Source organism: Anas acuta, chromosome 5 (genome assembly GCF_963932015.1).
Source record: "Anas acuta chromosome 5, bAnaAcu1.1, whole genome shotgun sequence".
In the NCBI taxonomy this organism is placed as follows: Eukaryota; Metazoa; Chordata; class Aves; order Anseriformes; family Anatidae; genus Anas; species Anas acuta.
Genome location: NC_088983.1, coordinates 34,233,928 through 34,252,947, shown reverse-complemented (window position 1 = coordinate 34,252,947; position 19,020 = coordinate 34,233,928). Strand labels below are relative to the sequence as shown.

Below are 19,020 nucleotides of genomic sequence, written 5' to 3'. Positions count from 1 at the left end.
AAAATATTGTACATAGGTATCCAAAACTCCAGATTCTCAGGTGAAACAGTATGGTTTTCTACTCTAAATTGGAGCTGTAATCTCAGAATTCATGTGGCTGTAACTTCCTGACAATGTTGACTGTTTAATTATGAACCAGGTATGACTGAAGGAGGATAAGAGGATGTGATCTGGAGCAGGTGTTGCAGATGCCTGGGATGTGAAATGATTCCCTGGGTCACAAAGTCCACCATAGTCTTAGGTACCTGTTCAACAGATATGCAGTGAGGGAGGCATCCAGGTGTCTGTTCCTGGCTTCCCCTGCTGCAGGCCACAGTGTGCTCCCAGTTCTCTTAATAGAACTGAGATCTGCATTATAAAGACCACAAATCACAAGCTGTGATAGAGCAGAGAGCAGAAGTGTTAGTATGTGTAATGAGGGCTGTGTGATAGCAAACTGTTGGGGAAACTAACAGATGGTAAGTGTCCTGTGCTTTGAATAGCAGAAGCCTTCAAACTCAAGGTCTAAAAGCTGAAGGCATAATGTGGAGTAACCAACAGATGACAGCAGCTGGGCTTTACAGCTGTGTCCACACAACTGACCTCCTTCCTCCCCCCAGAGGGACATCTTGTCTGTCAGCACTTAAAGCCTGTGTTATCCTTGCTCGTCTTAGGAGTCTCTCAAGCTGTTCTGTCCAACAGTACATGTTCTTCCCCACCCTGCTTGAAGGGTGGAAGAAGCTTTGGACCTCCTAATTATCAGTCTAACTTTACACTTTGCTGATACCAGTAACTGAAATAATACTACGCTCTACTGGGTGCTTATCTCCATAGAGGGATATCTTTTGCTATCTTTCCACCTTCGTTTTACCAGGATATGCAGGCTGAAATCTGCTAAACTCTTTCTCTGCTTTCCTTAAATTACTTAATGAAGTATTTTAGGATAGTGACACTGTATGACAGGTCATGTTAAAACTGTTTGACTACAAAATAAGTAAGTACAGAAATTTGGGTCTGAGAGAAATCCTGAATGGTAACTAAATCAATTTCCCTACAAACAGGTAGAAACACCTGTGTGAATTGTCTGACGTTCTTTGAACTCTTAAAATACACTTTCAGTATGGGATGATCCTAGAAAATTCTTAAGTAATGTTTTCCAGAGCTTAACTGTTGTTTCTTTCCACTGTAAAGTTTTTCTTGAGTGGTGTTTGCTGCGTTTAGGTATTTTTTTGTCATGTGTTTGTGCTGGTATCTAATAGTTTATGAAAATAATCCAACAATTTTTTTAATTAAGTTATGAATCTGATTTTAAAGGAAACTTATTGAATAGTTTTTGCTGAGATTCAATACACATCTTAACTATGTAACTGTGAGACTACAGGATGTATAATAAGTCTGAATAAATGACTCATGCTGTCTATGTCAGATTGAGGAGCTGCTGCTAAATCCATACAATTTTCTGTTTGCGTATTCCCTTAGGACTAATATAAGTTATGAGATATGATAATAAGATATTAAATTATAAGATAATCTTTAATGAGGAACTGCCTATGTGGTGTGTGCTTTGTTTTATTCTTTGAGGGAAAGGTATTTATAAAAATTGGTTTCTGCAGTATATCAACCTACTTCTGCCCTTAAATGGGTAAGTGGAAACACATCTCACATCGTGATATATTAAAATTTCATGTCTATATTGCAAATCTTTCTATAGAAGTGAATAAAATGTCTCCCACCTTAATGTTTCTGTGGAAATCTGGACAAATGCTTTTTTTAGTATAAAAACTTGGGACAAACTGTATAATGCTTGAAACAATCAGGATAGATGCAACAGTCTCCAGTTCTTCTCAATCTTTATGTTCTGTATTAGTATTCATTACATGTTTTTCTAAAGCAATGATGAAAAAGCACAGCAGTACAAGTTCAGCTTCGTATTCTATTGTGAGAGAAGGATGGGGTAGTCTGGTAGAATCTTGTTTGTTAACAGCTTTAAAGAATTTTTAAATGAGAATGAACGTTAAATGTCAAAGTTGATGTGGGATGGGGTGGGTGAGTGAAATGACCTGTGTATTAACTGATAGAATCAAACGTTTATCCAAGTTGTTCCATGGATAACATTGCATTCTCCACTTTATTTTTCAGTTGGGACTATCCTGATGGCATCATTACTAATGGAGTACTAGTGGTAATGTTTATTTCTTACAGTCTTCCCTATGACTTCATAATACTTTTAACTTTGGAAACTGAGTTATGCCCCAAAGCCAGTACTGTCAGCCATGTTGTCCTACTGAGAATAAAGGTCTGTAGTTGGTACTAATGAATAATTTTGTACCCATTGTTTATACAGTATGCCCAGAACTAACAATGGTTAATGAAGAAAGTGATAAAACACTCATAAAAAGAGACCAGTATCTCATTACACCTGTTATTTTGAATAGGTCTCATCTTTATCACTTCATTGGCTCTCCAGATTCAAGCAGTTCATGAATTGTTCCTCTTTACTTTCCAACCTAGAAAAAATACTATGTCAGTATTATCCTTTCGTCATCTGAGCAGATAATAATAGATAGTAATTATGTTGCCCATTGATCCACTAGAGGGGTTGGTGAAGGACTGTATGAATAACTTGCAAAGGTATTTACACATCTCTTAATCATCGTTTATCCTCTCTTATTGCAGGCACGTGAGGTTTCCTGTTTGGAGGTTAGAGTGGATACAGCCAAGCTGAAGCAGCAATCCACAAGTGAGGTTATTGCTTCATTAACCTATTGTTTTTGTGTTGTGATTCAGTTGTCATAACAGATGTTGAAAAACTAATAATCTGTTGTGCATGCAACACTAGCTGTGTCACGGAACACTTAGCTTTGCCATGCTCAGAAAGATTGTATCTGCTAAATTCAAGTTATTCAAGTATTTGGTTCCCTAGCAGATCTTAAATTGATGCAAAACTAGTGCTACATATACCAGAATTAATTTTTTTGAGGGGGGAGAGGGGAGGGGAGAAGGTGCATTCTCTTTAGTTATTGTCAGTTCAAAATTAGAATTGTTAACTAAGTTGAATCCTTAAATTATCTTATAATCAAGTTAATATAGGGAAGGCTTATCCTGTATGTTTAATTTGGGGTTGAGTATGCAAACCACTACCAAAACAGGACTTTGTCTGTAAAATATAGCCCTTATAAATATAACAAAACTCCTCAATAGTCTTTAAGTTCATTCAGTTAAAACAAACCGCTCATGTAATGGTGCTCATGGGGCAGATCTCAAGAAATCAGTTGTTTCTAGTTAGTTCACAAGTGGAAAATTGACCTTTATGAAAAAAATTGTAGCAATGGCTGAGTTGTATGGTAAGAAGATTCAGTCTGAAATGTAGCATGAGGAGGAAAGGCTAGTTGCTTAAAATTATGCAATGATCTTGCAAGGGAACAGTATTCCGTGTCTCTGTGAATGCCGACACTTTTCTGTGAAGAAACAGACTTTGTGTTGGCAGGCATTTTCAGTTTTGGTGACACAATTATTGTGGAAGAGTAATGGCAGAGGGCATGTGTCAAGTATTTCTGTATGGCTTTGAGTCTGAAATGCCTGCCTAGGAAATATGACACATATATACAAGATGAAATATAGGAAAGGAAATATATACAAGGTGAACCAGAACAGACTGACATCAAATAAATGATTTTTTTTATTGTGTGAATTATCCAAAGCTTCTTTAAACTGACACACCTTTAAATCTAAATTTTGGTTTTATGTATTTACGAAGAGCATAATGACACACTACAGGACTTCAAAAGTGTGTAATTTCTGTGTATTTATGATTTATACAGATCTACCCAGTGTTTTTTATTATTTTGATCTCTTTTGGCCACACGTAGTTTACTTAATCATTGGGGTATAAGAAAGGTCAAACAAAAAGCATACGTGTTAAAGGCATATTTTATTTATCAGTTATGTGTGTTTGCTTGGAGTAGTTAAAAAATAGTTAAAATTCTTTGTTCCCTGCCTTTTTGTTTAGATCAGGAGCTTATGTTTACAGTGAAAGGATCCCATGAAGGAAGCCAGAAGATTTCACTGGGCTCTGACCCTGGTCTTCAGAACATCGTATTTCACTGCGTCATAAATGATCAGACAAGACTGGATATCACATTACCAGAAGAGGTATATTCCCCTTCTGTATGTTAGCATTAACCATAGTGAAATTAGCAGAAGAACTGAGTGTCAACAGTAAAGTCAACTAGCCCTCTTAAGAGGAGAAGTACTAGACAGGATAAACCTTTCACATGTATCCCCACTGTTTTTTGCGTTGTTTCAGCTGGCAGATAAAAATGAAACACAGAGATATGGGGTCCTTTCTTTCCCTCTGAATTCACTCCCTTTGCAGAAGGAAATAATAGTAGAAGAGGTGAGTTCTGTGAACCTTTTGAAATAAATATTTTCAAATTGTGCTTAATTATATCCTGCTAGAGATAAGGTTACTAACTGAGCAAAGTCATTGTGTAAAATTATATGGATACTTATCCAAAAATTTTTTAAATAAGACCATCCTATTCTCTTTTAAAGGAAGCAGGTGGTAGCAATCACTGTAATAACAGTTAAATCTTTGCAAAGCCACACACCAAAATTAGAATTAGGTGGTTTCAAGGAACAAAAGTGATGGTCATATTCACATGTATTCCAAAATTTCTTTATGCTTATTGGGGGTAATTCCACAATAACTATTAAGCTCATATTCTGGATTGATTTTTTTAAATTCAGATGTTGCCTAAATATTGATGTTCAGAGTGGTGTGTGTGTATATATATATTTTTAGTGAGAACTTTTCTGGTTCTTGTGTTTCTTCTAAGTATGAATGCTATGAATTAGCGTAACATGCAAGTTCATTACTCCAAGCAAGCTTATTAGATAAGAGTGAGTTTGGTTCCAGAACAATATGAATCCTAGTCACATGAACTATTTTTTGAGAATCTCTTTTCTTACTGAATGAGCCTTGTCTGAGCTTGAAGGAAAGAAACATTTTAAAATTTGGTGATAGTTAACTTTATTTTCTTGATTTCTAGGATCAGTCCTTTGAGGTGTGCTTGACAGCAAGAAAATGGTAAGATAGCCTCTTCTTGTCCTAGTGTGCAGGATTACTGTAAACTATTTTTTTCTCTAGTCAGTGGAGAGAGGAAAACACCATGTGAGTGCTTTCTCCTGTACTCAGATGGTGCCTGAGGTAAGTGCAAATCCATTGTAGTTTCAGGATCGTGCAAGTCAATGTGAGTTTGACTCTTTTTTTTTCTTTTCAGAGTAAGTTATCTCATTTTATGACTACCATTCTTAGACATGAATAAAATTACACTTTTTGGATATTATTTTTGTTACCACTTTATGCAAATCTGTCTATTGGCACAACGAGTGAAATAAACTCTATCCCTCTTTGACTTTGCAAGCTCACCAAAACAAAACAAAAAAAATCCAACTCCTAAGCAATCAAACTGAAGGGTGGCCTGGCTTCTGCTCCTTCTGTTTCTGAGCAAAATGTGATCTTGGACCTGACCAGCTGCACCTCTGCACTTTACAGGAACAGAATGGCAGTAGTGATGGGTAAAATTGAAAAGAATGAGGCTTTATGGTACAGCTGAAGACTTTATATGGTTAACAGCATCCTCACTATTGTGTGACATACACAGGGGAAGCAACTCTGATGTTCAGAGCATGGGAGGAGTCTGTGTAGATAAAATTCAGAGCATAGGACAGAGATCTATTTTATCAATCTCAGCCCATAACAGATCTACTGAAATGTCAATTTTACAGATTACAGAGAGAGCAACTGCACAAAAGAAAGTGCTACTGTTTTTACATCTACACTAAAAAAGTTGCTTGCTTTTTAGGTCAATCAAATCACCTTATTCTGTTCTCAAAATTAAGCTATCATGTACAAATTCTTCTGGAGAACAGAAGATACTGACATTAACCCTTGAAACATTTGTGTTCATGGAATACTAATGAAAGTAATGCTCAAAGTAATATTTTGCAGCCACTAGAGGGGGATGTGATACACAAGATTTGAGCAATATTGAGTGCCCCTTTCTGTAATAAGCATATTTGCCTTTTTGAAAAGCACAAAAAACTTAATTGCCATTTGTTTGGTTTTGTACTTTTTTTCTGCAAAACCTTTGGCTTGTATTTCACACTTCTCAGGGGAGAGAATGCAGTGTGGCTGCCTGTGCAGAAAAAAAATGATGGATATTCTTATGTATTTGTATGAGGCTTACCTAGAAATCTACTCAGCACGCAGGTGAAAGGCGTTACAAATCAGTGGAGCTGCAAGTGAGCATATGGATAAGTGCAGGTGAAGCAACCACCCCAAACCAACAAAGGCAGAACACTGTGCAGAACTTATGCTCTCCCCAAGGGTCATGTGCACTGCCTAGGATTACTCATCTATTTATCCATCATAAGCAAAGACAGGCAATGCTGCAAAGCTTCCAGTTCTAGCTGGCTCTCATGAGATAGTCTAAGCAGCAGGGTGATGGTGTAGGACTTGTCCTGTGTTTTCAAGCTCTATCAAACTCATTGTTAAGAGCTTCACTTTCAGATAATGTTAGTGAGCAGTCAAAACCTGAGAACAGGTGATGTTGGCATCAGTTGAGTTTTCCAGGATGTCGTGGTGACAGAAAGTAATGGATACAGGAAAAATCTCACCTATTTTGTCACTCTCTCTAGCTTGTGTGACTTGCCTTTTGTGCTCTCATCTACAAGAAATCTAAGGTGCCTTGGACACTCCTTTTACCTTCACTACTTTTTGCTGCCAATAGAGATGCTCCTTTTCTTCTATTTTTTTGATCAATATGTAGACTTAAAAACAGCTTGTTTTTGGAGTTCACTGACTGACTGCCCTTACAGGTCCTGAAATTGGCTATAACTGATGTGCATTGATTAGTCCTGTTGTCTGTTCCAGCTCAGGAGACCTGGATGTGCGCTTGGGATTTAGTCTGTGCATGGAGGAACAGGACTTCCTGCGGAAAAGGAAGAAATATGTTGCTGCTGCTCTGAAAAAAATTCTTAATTTGGAGGAAGATCTGAAAGAGCATGAGGCAAGCCATACGGTCCCTGGTAGTGATTCTTCTCCAGGGATTGGGGCCTGGCTCACAAACTGAAACGTGAAAAACTAAAATAGCTTAATTAATCCTGCTGTTCTAGGGCAGGCCCAGCCACCTAGAATAAGAGATTTGCAAGAGAAGCCAGTATTCTGGTCTGTGTGGAGATGGCATGATGTGCCTTTACAGAGCCAGTTTAACCCATTCCTATTTATTCCTGGTATTGCTCATGTGTCTCAGGAAGAAAATTTGTGGTGAGCAGATACAGAACAGCTGGGGGGTGTTTGGGGAATAGCTTGCTCTAGCTCAGTAGGAGAGGCAAGGCAATATTCATGGCATTCATAAGAGGATTCTGAGATGAGGAAGCTAAATTTTTGCGCAGAAACTATAGTTAAAAATACTTCAATTTGTTTCTGCAGCAGAAAAGATGCATTGTTGGGAAAACAACTATCAGAATAAATCTGTCAAGCTGGAAAAAAGAGGGTGAATCTTGTAGCATAGTTGAGCTGTACAGATTACATTGTCGATTAGAAGTTGTTTAGCTTTATCACTGTAGGTCCTGCTCCTGTTTCCATATTTATGTATAACATTTTTAACTGCTTAAGCCTGGTTGGACTGTAGAAAATCAAGAAAGTACAAACACACCAGCTGCAAGAATCTTCGTTAGTTGACAGTTAAAAGGGAATGCTTTTACGTAGTGGTCTGTTACCTGAGACATGGTAAGGCCAAAATGGTAAAACCAAAGTTTGTTTTTGAAAAAAGTCTAGTTTTTCTGGCACTGCTACTCATGTATTTAATCTTAAAATTTTGAAAATATCCCAACTCCCTTGTTTACCAACTTAAAAAAAAAAAAAAAAAAAAACCAGTTCAAAGGTATTAGAATTTTAATTTGTGCTGAAAGAGTAAAACCAGAACATATATTCTGATTTCAATGAAGATTTTTCCTCATTATTATTGTATAATTTCCTATATTTTAAGTTCTTACTAAGTTCAGGGTTAGAACAACATCTATTTTTGTTTCTTCTAGTTTTGTAAAAAGGGAGAAATATTTTCTTCGAGTTCTATTAATTGTCTTTAGAATAGTTGATCACCTGATGGAATTAGAAGTTAGTACTTTAAAGGTAAAAATAGACATTTCCCATACAACATGTAAGCATCCACACAACTCAAGATGTTAATGGAAGCAAATGGTGTACTAGATTAGGAAAAGATTAAGAGAAGAATAGTCTCTTCAATTGCACTTGGAATTTAGGAAGGAGGAAAAAAGCCCTGTCGATGATTGTGCCTCAGGACATAAAGTAATTTCTGGCCTGAGGTCAGGAAGGCTTCAGCTATTGTGTGGTTTGGCTGATTACAGGGTGCTATGCATTCTTCTGAGACACTGATCATTGTTAGAGGCAGAATCACGAATCCCTAATCTGCCCTGCCATGGTAAATCCTGTATTTTTTTTTATGCCGGCTTCTAATAATATACCTTGAGAAGAATTCCAGGGTGATGAGGTTGATTTCCAATTATGTATTAAGTAAACAGCCTCCTCTGACCCAATGTGAGTGGGTAAGACATGAGCCTTACCTCTCCAATCAATCAGATGGTGACGATGGAAGCCTTTTGCATCACACCCTTTTTACACAAAGTAATGCCATTGCTTGTTATCAGTGCCTGTAACCTATTATCTGATTTCGGCAGTAAGAGGTTTGTCTCTATTATGTGCATGGCTTTTTCTATCATTTTCCCTTGCTGTGTTGAACAGGTGCCAGTGGTGGCCATCACAACTACTGGGGGAGGGACAAGATCACTGACAGCAATGTATGGCAGCCTACTGGGACTCCAGAAACTCAATCTGTTAGACTGTATTTCCTACATCGGTGGTTTATCGGGTACCACATGGTAAGAATGACCCAAACAAGATATGTTTGTTCTCTGTGCTTGATATTATTGATTATTTGTACAGCACCATCAATTTATGATGCATTTAGTAAAGCAGAAGATTTCAATTTTCCTGTTTCCACATAGAACCAAGAAACAAACATACCCAATAAGCAATTAATCATCACATTCATCAGCTGATTTTTTCACCACATTGACACAGTCTGTGCCTGATATTTAATGTAAATGCTGTATTACCTTTTCATATTTTATCAATTATACCTTAGACTGAATGCAGTGAATTTGTCTTTATACGGGAAATTGAAGAAAGATGGGAAGAAGAATTTATGCCTGCCATTTGCTGGTTAATCTCACTTCCATTTTGGATTTAGAGTGCATCTTCCTCTGGTAAAGGACATTTTTGGGTCTAGTGGAATTAATGCTGTTGAAGATGATCCAGAAAATGACTCTGAGCTACCAGCCTCAGACTGCAGTTGTTGGTTCATTATGAAGTGCTCTCTTCTCCCAGTGGGTATACAGCAGACAATGTCACATTTAAAATAACTTAAAAGTAGTTAGCCATGTGGGTTCTAGCTAGATCCACTCCTCTACACTCGTCTGAAAGTGGAGACAATTTTTGCATTGAATTTTGTCAGTCCTTTATACATGTCCAAAACTTAATGGCAGGCTTGTCTAAGTATTCTTTCAGCTTCTCTGTATGCATGTGGAGATCAGAGTGTACCTGTCTGTGATTTTGAGGAGACAGATAAGACTGGTCATACCAGGACCTGAGAACTGCCCAGTCCTCTCACAGACAGGAGTCAGCAGCAGATACCTGGGAAAAAATATTAGACTAGAGCAAACTTGTAGTGGCTGTTCGCTAAAGTGTTTCCCACCTTCCAAAAAAAGGATTTTTTGAGGACTTGTGGAGTCAGTGTATTTAATAGCCTTGGGCAGTTTTTTAGTTCCTTGACTTTCTCAGATTATTCTTGAGCCCGCAAAGTCTTACCATCAAAGCAAAGAAAGCTTGGGAGAGGTTTTGAAATCCTCTTATTTCAAGGGCAAACAAGTGTGCTTAGTTTTCAGTTGTGAACCCCCATATGAATTGAAACACGTAAATAGTTTGCAAAAATGTACTCTAAAGCCAAACAACACAGTTAGTTCTCTTTCATTGTTCCCTTCTAATGTTTATTCAGGACAATGGCAAACCTGTATGAAGATGCTAATTGGTCACAAAAGTATCTGGAAGAGGCGATCAAGGAAGCTCGCAAGCAAGTAACCAAAAACAAGATCTGCTGTTTTAGTCTGGACTGTCTGAAGTACTATTATAATGACTTGATGGAGAGGACTAAGGAGGGACATAACACATCTTTCATAGACCTGTGGGGGCTTGTCATTGAATCCATGCTACATGATAAGGTATTACTCCTTTTTTTTTTTCCTAGAAGCCTGATGAACATCTGTAAATGTAAAGGAGAAAAAATAATTCCTGGGACACCGTTAAATACTACCAATGCAAATAATTAACTTAATGTTTGATTAAATGCTGTATATTGAGGTTCATTATTAAAACACTACTCTCATTTTAAAGTGAGGTTGACCTTGTTGGAGCCATGGCATTTCAAAAGTGTTCTCTTCTTGAAAAAGAAAAAAACAAGCACAAACAACCTTATGAAAAATGTATTTGGAAATGTACCCTAATCACTTTGAACATTAAATGTTACAAAACATGACTAGAAGGGGTGCTTAAAAATTAGAAATGATTTACTTCACTCACATAATTGAACATATGCTTTTACAAAGTGCCTTAGTTACAGGCTTTATATAGGGGGATTATTCAAATAGTAGGAAAAGCCATTCTCTAAATATGTTATCAAGGCTTAAGAAAGATTGATAGAAATATCATTACATTTAAAATAGCATAACTTAATAGTTTACTTCTGGTTTATGCTTATCCAAGGAAGTTTTACGTTGTCATGTGTGATTACAATATATTCTTGCATATGAATATGCTTGAGAATGATATTAAAACCTGATAAAATCTGCTACCTGAAATCCAGCCAAGGAAAGTACCTCACCTTTCACTTAGCCGTGTATTTATTCCCGGGAACTGTTTTTTTCCTTGCCAAATCTACACACAACCTCTGTGCATATCTCAAAATCTGAGAACCCATATAGGGGCTGCTGTTTGCAGGATACTTGCCAAGTTTGGAATATTCCAAGGCAGATACACTTCTGAACAGTATAGTGAGATGAAATCAGGAAGGAGAGTCTGGATAAAACTAATAGTTGGCGTTATATAATTTCAAGTACAAGTTGTTTGTCACCTCATTCCATTAACCAGTTTTAATTAAAACCAGAAAGACGAACATAGACTCTCCGATCAGCGGCAGGCAGTGGATAATGGTCAGAACCCATTGCCCATCTACGTGGCCATCAACCTCAAGTCCAACTATAGTGCGCAGGCATTCAGAGGTAATGATAATCTAGTTTTCTCATACTTTTGTAATTTAAGTAATCTGAACTAAGACTAATTGAATGTAATCAGCTTCAATAATACAATAGTCCTTTTGTTCTAATCACAAAAAGATCATTTCTAAATGTTGCTAGGAGCAAAAATATATTTATACCAGAGGAGATGCTAAACTCACAATTTATCCTGGTCACAGGAACATTTTAGTTTAATTTACAATGTTTACACCTACTCCTATTTGGAGTTGTTATAGAGAGAACTCTGAATTTTTAGGTCTAGTGGCACAAAAATCACTGTTTCTTCTTCTATTGATTTTCACGATATTTGTTTAATATGAATAGCTGAGTACATGATGCCAGATGAATGTTAGGCTTTCTGCCACTGTTGCCCTAAAGGAACCACGTTATACCTGAGCAATACACACTTTTGGGCAATATTAACTGCAGAGAATGCTTACAGTTTCATTTAGACCAAGGTTTGTCTGCTGGAGACTGCTGTGTCAAAAGGCTTCACAGCCTAGGACTACCTTCCCTTGATGTGAGAGGATCATGTGTTCTCTCAGCATACTGTGAGCAATATAGGTACAGCACTAGCTGGTGAACAGCATGTTATGAGCTGGACAGTGTCTTTTTAATTTGTACATTGTCACTATTCTGTTTAGCAGTAGTTAACACTTTATTGCCTTTTCACAATCTGGCTGTTGTCTCCATTAGAGTGGTTGGAGTTCACTCCTTATGAAGTCAGTCTCCTGAAATACGGAGCGTCTATTCCTGCAGAACATTTTGGAAGTGAGTTCTTTATGGGAAGGCTAGTGAAGAGGCTTCCAGAGACTCGGATCTGCTACATGCAAGGTGACTATTGCATAGAGGGAAAATTGCTCTACTCAAAAGAGAGCTGGTGCTAGTGAGCACATGGTTTGTGGAGGACAGCCCTGTGAAGACACCAGCAAACAGGTTGAGCAGGTGTGAGATTGCTTTAGTGAGGAGGTACTTAGCAAGTGTGCCCATGAAGATATCTATCCAGACAGAAAGGAAGTATCCAATGACTGAAGGTATGTATCAATTAAAATTCTTCTAAAACTACTCCATCAATCAGTTTATATTCTCTCTTTCACACTACAGGCATGTGGAGTAGTATATTTTCCATAGATGTGATGTATGTCTGGAATTTGGCTGCTGATTCAGAGGACTTCTGGTGTAGGTGGACCAGAGACAGAGTAAAAGATATCGGTGAGATATTTATTTATTTTTAGCACTAGAGTGACTGGCCCCCTAAGTTAGCCAATGTTTACAGCTGAGTGACAGTCACATGTTTTCTGGAGGTTTCCTGTTCAAAGGCCAGTACTGTTTACCTGTGTTTTAGCACTTGGATCTTCTCTGCACCTCACGCTGCTGCAGAGATGTGCATCATTTGATGAAGCCTAGAGTGTGAGGTTGAGTTTGCCTTGATCTTGCTGCTTGCAGGTAGCTGTCATTTAATTCAGAGCATAATTCTGAGTTTGATTTGGGCTCAGTTATAAGTTTCAGAGCTAATAGCTACATTTGGTTTACCTTCAGGTTTGGGATGGTGACAACTGTGTTTATTAGTTATTCGGTTTTTAAAAATATTGATTGTTTCAGGAAAGTGTCCTAAACTCAGAACTGCTTCCTTTCTTGCAGAGGAAGAACCTTTTCTGTCCATGAATCCTTACGAGATTGACACATGTCTACTCACTCCCTCATCCACTCTCTCCTCTGCTCTGAGAGATGTCTTAACAGGACGCCCAACAATTGCACAGTACCCCAATTTTATCAGAGGCTTCCAGATGCACAGCAAGTACCTGGAGAGTGATGGATTCTCTACTTGGAAAGGCACAGTAACATAGTGCATCCTTCAGTAACAATTTGGGCAGGTTTAGGCTTGGGAATTCATTTACAATTTCTGATGTGGAGGCAGGAAAAAACATGACTGACTTCCTGCAACTCCACTTCTCCCTTCCTTAGATGGAAGAAATGGGAACCAGATTTCAGATGCATTTCATTTTTGTGTTTGTTTGTTTTGGGGGTAAATTTGAACTTGGTTGTCTGGGGATTGTGTTCCAGTGGACAATGCAAGCTCAACCTGAGGAGAGAGGAATAACCTATTCTTTAGGGCCAAAGCTGTATGAGGTGTCCAGGAAGGAAGAAACTGTATTGTGTCATTCATTCCTGTAAATCAGTGCTGTTTGTGAGTCATCAAAGGAAGGCAGGGAAAACGGGGGTTCCATTCTTCCATCTTTAACTTTCTATGAGGAGCAGTCAATCTTGTTTTTCACTTACTGACAAGAAATATTTGTATTTCAGACACAGTGATAGACTCCTTCCCAAATAAGCTGATGGAAACAGCAGATGATGAGCTTTCCCTGGTTGATACGGGATTTTTCATCAATACCAGCTACCCACCACTTTTGAGATCAAAAAGGGAGGTGGATGTCATCCTGCATTTAAATTACAGTGGAGGGTCCCAGACGCTGGTAAGAAAAGTCATGGCATCTGAGATCCTTTTCTGTCATCATTTTTTTTCTTTTATCAGTCTTAGGGAAAGGGACTGGCTGAAACTGGACTTGATTAATAATGAGAAGTAATATAATTACCGTTGCGTTCTTAGGGAGGTTAATATGAAAATAAACATAGGCCTATAGTTAAAATAGCTGTTAAAACAAATTGTGTTTTTTTTTTTTTTAATGAGATCATAAGGTAAGTTGATAATTGTTAATAGGAAGTCATTAGCAAACACTCACAAACCATGCAGAGGACAGAAAGACTGGGAAAGTTGTGAACAATTAAGAAGTCAAAGTGATGCAGAATATCTGGACTGATTGGTTCCTTCTCTGTTCTTTCAGTTTCTTTGCCTTTCCCTTCTGAACCCATTTATAGAACATGTTTAATTGGAACTGTAAAATCAGTCCTCTGGCTTTTGGCTGTATTTGCAAGTTTATATAACGTGACTGTTTTCTTGTTTTGCCTGAAGCAATGCAGGAAATAAGATAAACTGTAATGTATGCTGTGGTTACAGCCATTTCTCTCTGAAAATTAACATCTTCCCAGGGGAAAATCCAAGCCTTGGAATATTAATATTAGCTGCTGAAGTTGTTTTAATTTTTATTTTAAAAAAGCCCCAAAAAACCTCTAGGTCTCTTTTGATATTTGATTCTTCTTATTTTATTCATTTATCCAGCCTCTGGACCAGATTGCAAAATACATATCGGGGCAAGGAATTCCATTTCCCAAAATTGAGATAAGCGAGGAAGACAGGGAAAACTTGAAGGAATGCTATGTGTTTGAAGATTCTGACAGTCCACATGCTCCAACAGTGCTGTTTTTTCCCCTAGTAAATGACACCTTCAAGAATTACAAAGCTCCTGGTGAGTCATCTGTGGCGAGCAATTTTAATAAAAAGTCAATTTCCTGGTGTGTCCTCTCCATTTCATATCTAATATCTCACTAGCAATTCTGACCTTCTTTCTAACTTTCTAATGTTGATATTGTCAGTCTCATCACTGACAAAAATAAATACTGTCTCATTACATCTGAACTGTAGGAACTACAGAAGCTCTCCTAATACATCTGAGATTAAAACTGGTGTTTATTCCACAGGATTTTTTAAATATAGCATGAGGGTGAAACTCCCAAAATACATACAGCATAGGTAGCAGGTTCTCTACTCTATTGACATACACTTGTTATGCACCACTCTCTGCAAAAAGAAGCAGAACCTTCTGGAAGATTTCAGGGATACTTCATCACTTCAGAACTGAGTGGACTGAGATCTTTTGTTTTTGTTGTTTTTTTATATGAGCTATGATATCTCTCCGAAGGGCAATCATTTCTCCTGATCTTTCAGTGAATGTTATTTCACCCAGTATAAGATAATTGTTTTTTTCTCTTGCTTCTTCTTTCCTAGTTTGAGCAGCCAAGACTTTGTTGTCTAATGAGTGGTCTACAAATGTTTCTGCTGATATGTGCTGTTTTCCTTCCCAGACATTTGGGTGTACATTTAGGTTTGGACAAGCTCTGAAAAACATGATACTACTGGACCACTTTTACATCCCTCTGGCAAATCCTCTTTTCTCCTCCAAATCTCCATTTTCTGCCTATAATTACTTAAATGAATGATAGGAACCACATGCTGCAATAAAACCTGATTGGTACATCTTGTGGTTTTTCCCTCAGGTGTGGAAAGGAGCCCTGAAGAGATGTCTGAAGGCAAAGTTGATGTCTCCACGATTCTCTCCCCATTTACAACAAGGGAGGTGTGCTTCAGTGAAGAGAATTTTGACAAACTGGTGAAGCTGACTGATTACAATGTCCTGAATAATGAGAAGTTGATTATTCGGGCCTTGCGCATGGCAGTGGCACGGAGGAAGCAGAGAAACTATTAGCCATCATCTGCTAGTTTTAACCTTTCAAATGCAATATTTCTGGGGTTTTCTGTGATCTTGTGAGATTAAAATGTTTGATACTTGACACTTTAATGTGTAGTAGAAAATGTGTCATCCTGAGGACTTGCTGGACTTCAATTCCTCCTATTTAATTGACTGTTCAGATGAACAGATTGAAGCTTGTTTTTGATTAAACCACTGTAAATTACAAAGCAGCATATTTACATTTAGTTTTGTTACCTTGTTACTTTACTAATGGAGATATATTCCATATAATTTAACATCATGTTTTCTGAGATAATGAAATATCATAGCACATTAAAAATGTGAATCAAACCAGTATTCATATGTGTTTTTCTGTTCAGCAGAACAGCAATCCCTTGAACAGGAGTTTCGCTCATTGATAGCTAATCCATTGTGTTTGTTATTGCTTATCTTAATTATTGACACCCTAAAACTTGTTATCTCTGATGTGATTGTCTGCTATAAATTTTTTAATTCAGCTGGCTTTCTTCACCTGTCTTTGAAAGTAAACTTTTTTCAAGTTACAATCAGTGTTAAAATATACAGACTTTTCACCATCCATTAAAAAATAATAATCAAAACCCACTCTGAATCAGGTCATCTTTGTTTCATATGGTCAAAAGTATTCTTTGAGCTGCTATTCACAGAACCACCTTTATATCAGCCTTAGTAGTAGTCATGTTTCCCAATTTTTCCTCCTCTCATTTTCTCTTTGAGTAGTTGTTTGTTTTCCTGTCTCGCTCATCTTCACCTGCCTTGACTGTTCTTGTCAACTGTCTTCCTTCCAGTGTTCCAGAGGATGCGAAGTGGCTGCTAACTTCTTGCACAGAATATGGCAATGAAAGAAGACCTTTTGAGCAACCTTCCAGACATAGTTTTGCAGCTGTTCAATGCTTTCCTTCAAATGGTCTTTTGCAGGGTTATCCTGAAAGAATGATTCCTCATTGTCAAAAATTATAGAGGTTTTCTGGGGAAAGATAGTTGTCATAGGCTCTTTTCTCACAGTTCTGCAATAGCTAGATCACATATTCAGTCTTTCACAATAGCAGCCCTGCGCTGTGCAGCTGTGATACACAAAGACTGTTCACAGCAGCTCAGGTGATTCTTGGGGTTATCTGATTTTTGATAATGAAAGGGTCTTATTGCTATGAATACAAGACCAAATCTCCAGGATAGTACAGGTGTTGAGATCAGGGGAGAGTCTTTAAGCAGTGTGGTCAGCAGGGATAGGGAAGTGATTGTCCCCCTGTACTCAGCTCTGGTGAGGCTGCACCTCAAGTACTGTGTTCAGTTTTGGGCCCCTTGTTACAAGAAGGACATCGAGGTGCTTGAGCGAGTCCAGAGAAGGGTGACGAAGCTGGTGAGGGGTCTGGAGAACAAGTCCTACGAGGAGCGGCTGAGGTAGCTGGGCTTGTTCTGCCTGGAGAAAAGGAGGCTCAGGGGCAACGTTATTGCTCTCTACAGCTACCTTAAAGGAGGCTGTAGCAAGGTGGGGGTTGTTCTGTTCTCCCATGTGCGTGGTGACAGGACGAGGGGGAATGGGCTTAAGTTGCGCCAGGGGAGTTTTAAGTTGGATGTTAGGAAGAACTTGTTTACTGAAGGGGTTGTTAGACATTGGAAAGGGCTGCCCAGGGAAGTGGTGGAGTCACCATCCCTGGAAGTCTTTAAAAGACGTTTAGATGTAGAGCTTAGGGCTATGGTTTAGTGGGGACTGGTTAGTGTTAGGTCAGAGGTTGAACTTGATGATCTTGAGGTCTCTTCCAATCTAGAAATTCTGTGATTCTGTGATTGATTATGCTCTGAAGTGACAATTTTTTTTATACGTAATCAAGTTCTAGGAAATAGGAGGAAAAAATACTTCTGTGCTATGGGAAAAACAGCTGATGGTGCATCTGGAGCAGTTTGGGTGGTGAAAGAGAAGGACTGGGCCATGTTTTTGACCTATGAGAGTGTTCATTGTGTTCATGCTACTGCAGCACTTTGAAGGACACAGTGTAACTGCGTGCAGTACTGCATGTGTAGATTGACATTATTAGTCCTGCATGGTATGAAGCAATGCTAATTATGGTTCAGCTTCAGAACACTCAAATCAGCTCAAGGGATCTGGGTGTTTCCCAGGGTTATCTTTGTTTTGACTGTCATGGTTCCTAGGCCTTTTTTGGTGGAAATGAAACTGAGAAGAATAGAAGCTGTTTCTGTCTGTTTTACAAGGAAAACGTGTTCAACAACAGGACAAAAAAAAGACAGATAGGCACATGAGACAGCCTCAGCCACATTAACCCTACTTTTCATAAGAACTAATTAGTCCATCTTTTAACTATGACTAATTACTGCACTGACGTAGCTATGCTCCTTCCCATGTCAGCCTTGGGGTATTCCTGCATTATGTCCTGCTGGCTGATACAAAAGCTGGCTTTTTCTTCTTTAGAGGGAGTTCCTCCTGTCCTCAGATCACTCCACAGTTCTTTATCTTCCCAATTTCAGTATCATCTGTTTGAAACAGGGTGCCAAAAATGTTTTTTATTTATAAAACCTGCAATAGGCTTAAAACTGAGCTGTTTGCAATCTCTTTAGGGATATTTCCTTTGACTACTGCTTTTTGTGATCTGTTAGTTATCCATCCTTCATCTGTTTAATGTTTGGATGGTGTTTGTTGCACCCAGTTCTTAAGGCAGGGTACCTTTTAAATGTCAGACATTTTACGACATTTAAGTTACAGCATGTCTGTGAAGTTAAATTTATCAGTGAATTCTCATTCCATTGCAAAGTGAAGTGAAATTATTTTGTGTTCCATTTTTTAATTAAATTTCATAATATCAATGGTAACATATTTTTTCATTTTTGTCTTCCATTTCGTTATGTCTTGTGTATTCACTTTGTGTATTCCCTCACTCAGGGATCACCTAATGTGATGCCAACAGTGCCCTGCAGAGAGAGGTCTCATAAATGCAGGGACATAAAGAATATGCTAGAACACGAAGCATAATTAACGTTAATTTCAAGTGACACCCTAATGTATTCTTTTTGAGATTGTTGGCTTCAACACTTTTAATTTAGGTGTGCAAAATTAAAACTTTTGAGAACGCGAGTGAACTGTTAAAGCTTTGCCTTTACTATGGAAACTCTTACAGTCTCAACAGCTGATTTGCAAATTTTCATGCACTATTTTTCACTGCAGTAACTGCTTGTCTGAATGAGAATT

The 19,020-nt window shown here is 38.1% G+C and overlaps 1 protein-coding gene across 1 annotated transcript in view; it reads left to right on the top strand.

Moving 5' to 3' along the window:
* LOC137857458 (cytosolic phospholipase A2 epsilon-like) overlaps positions 1 to 16,397 on the top strand; it is a 31,319-nt gene extending 14,922 nt beyond the window's left edge. The window contains exons 7-21 of the mRNA XM_068683961.1: positions 2,119 to 2,161; positions 2,656 to 2,719; positions 3,989 to 4,131; positions 4,286 to 4,375; positions 5,031 to 5,068; positions 6,917 to 7,052; positions 8,807 to 8,943; positions 10,119 to 10,341; positions 11,283 to 11,397; positions 12,109 to 12,246; positions 12,517 to 12,624; positions 13,054 to 13,245; positions 13,717 to 13,886; positions 14,591 to 14,777; positions 15,586 to 16,397. Of these exons, the coding sequence (XP_068540062.1) occupies positions 2,119 to 2,161; positions 2,656 to 2,719; positions 3,989 to 4,131; positions 4,286 to 4,375; positions 5,031 to 5,068; positions 6,917 to 7,052; positions 8,807 to 8,943; positions 10,119 to 10,341; positions 11,283 to 11,397; positions 12,109 to 12,246; positions 12,517 to 12,624; positions 13,054 to 13,245; positions 13,717 to 13,886; positions 14,591 to 14,777; positions 15,586 to 15,794 (1,993 nt within the window). The 3' untranslated portion in view covers positions 15,795 to 16,397. The remainder of the gene's footprint in view (positions 1 to 2,118; positions 2,162 to 2,655; positions 2,720 to 3,988; positions 4,132 to 4,285; positions 4,376 to 5,030; positions 5,069 to 6,916; positions 7,053 to 8,806; positions 8,944 to 10,118; positions 10,342 to 11,282; positions 11,398 to 12,108; positions 12,247 to 12,516; positions 12,625 to 13,053; positions 13,246 to 13,716; positions 13,887 to 14,590; positions 14,778 to 15,585) is intronic.
* Positions 16,398 to 19,020: the final 2,623 nt, after the last annotated feature.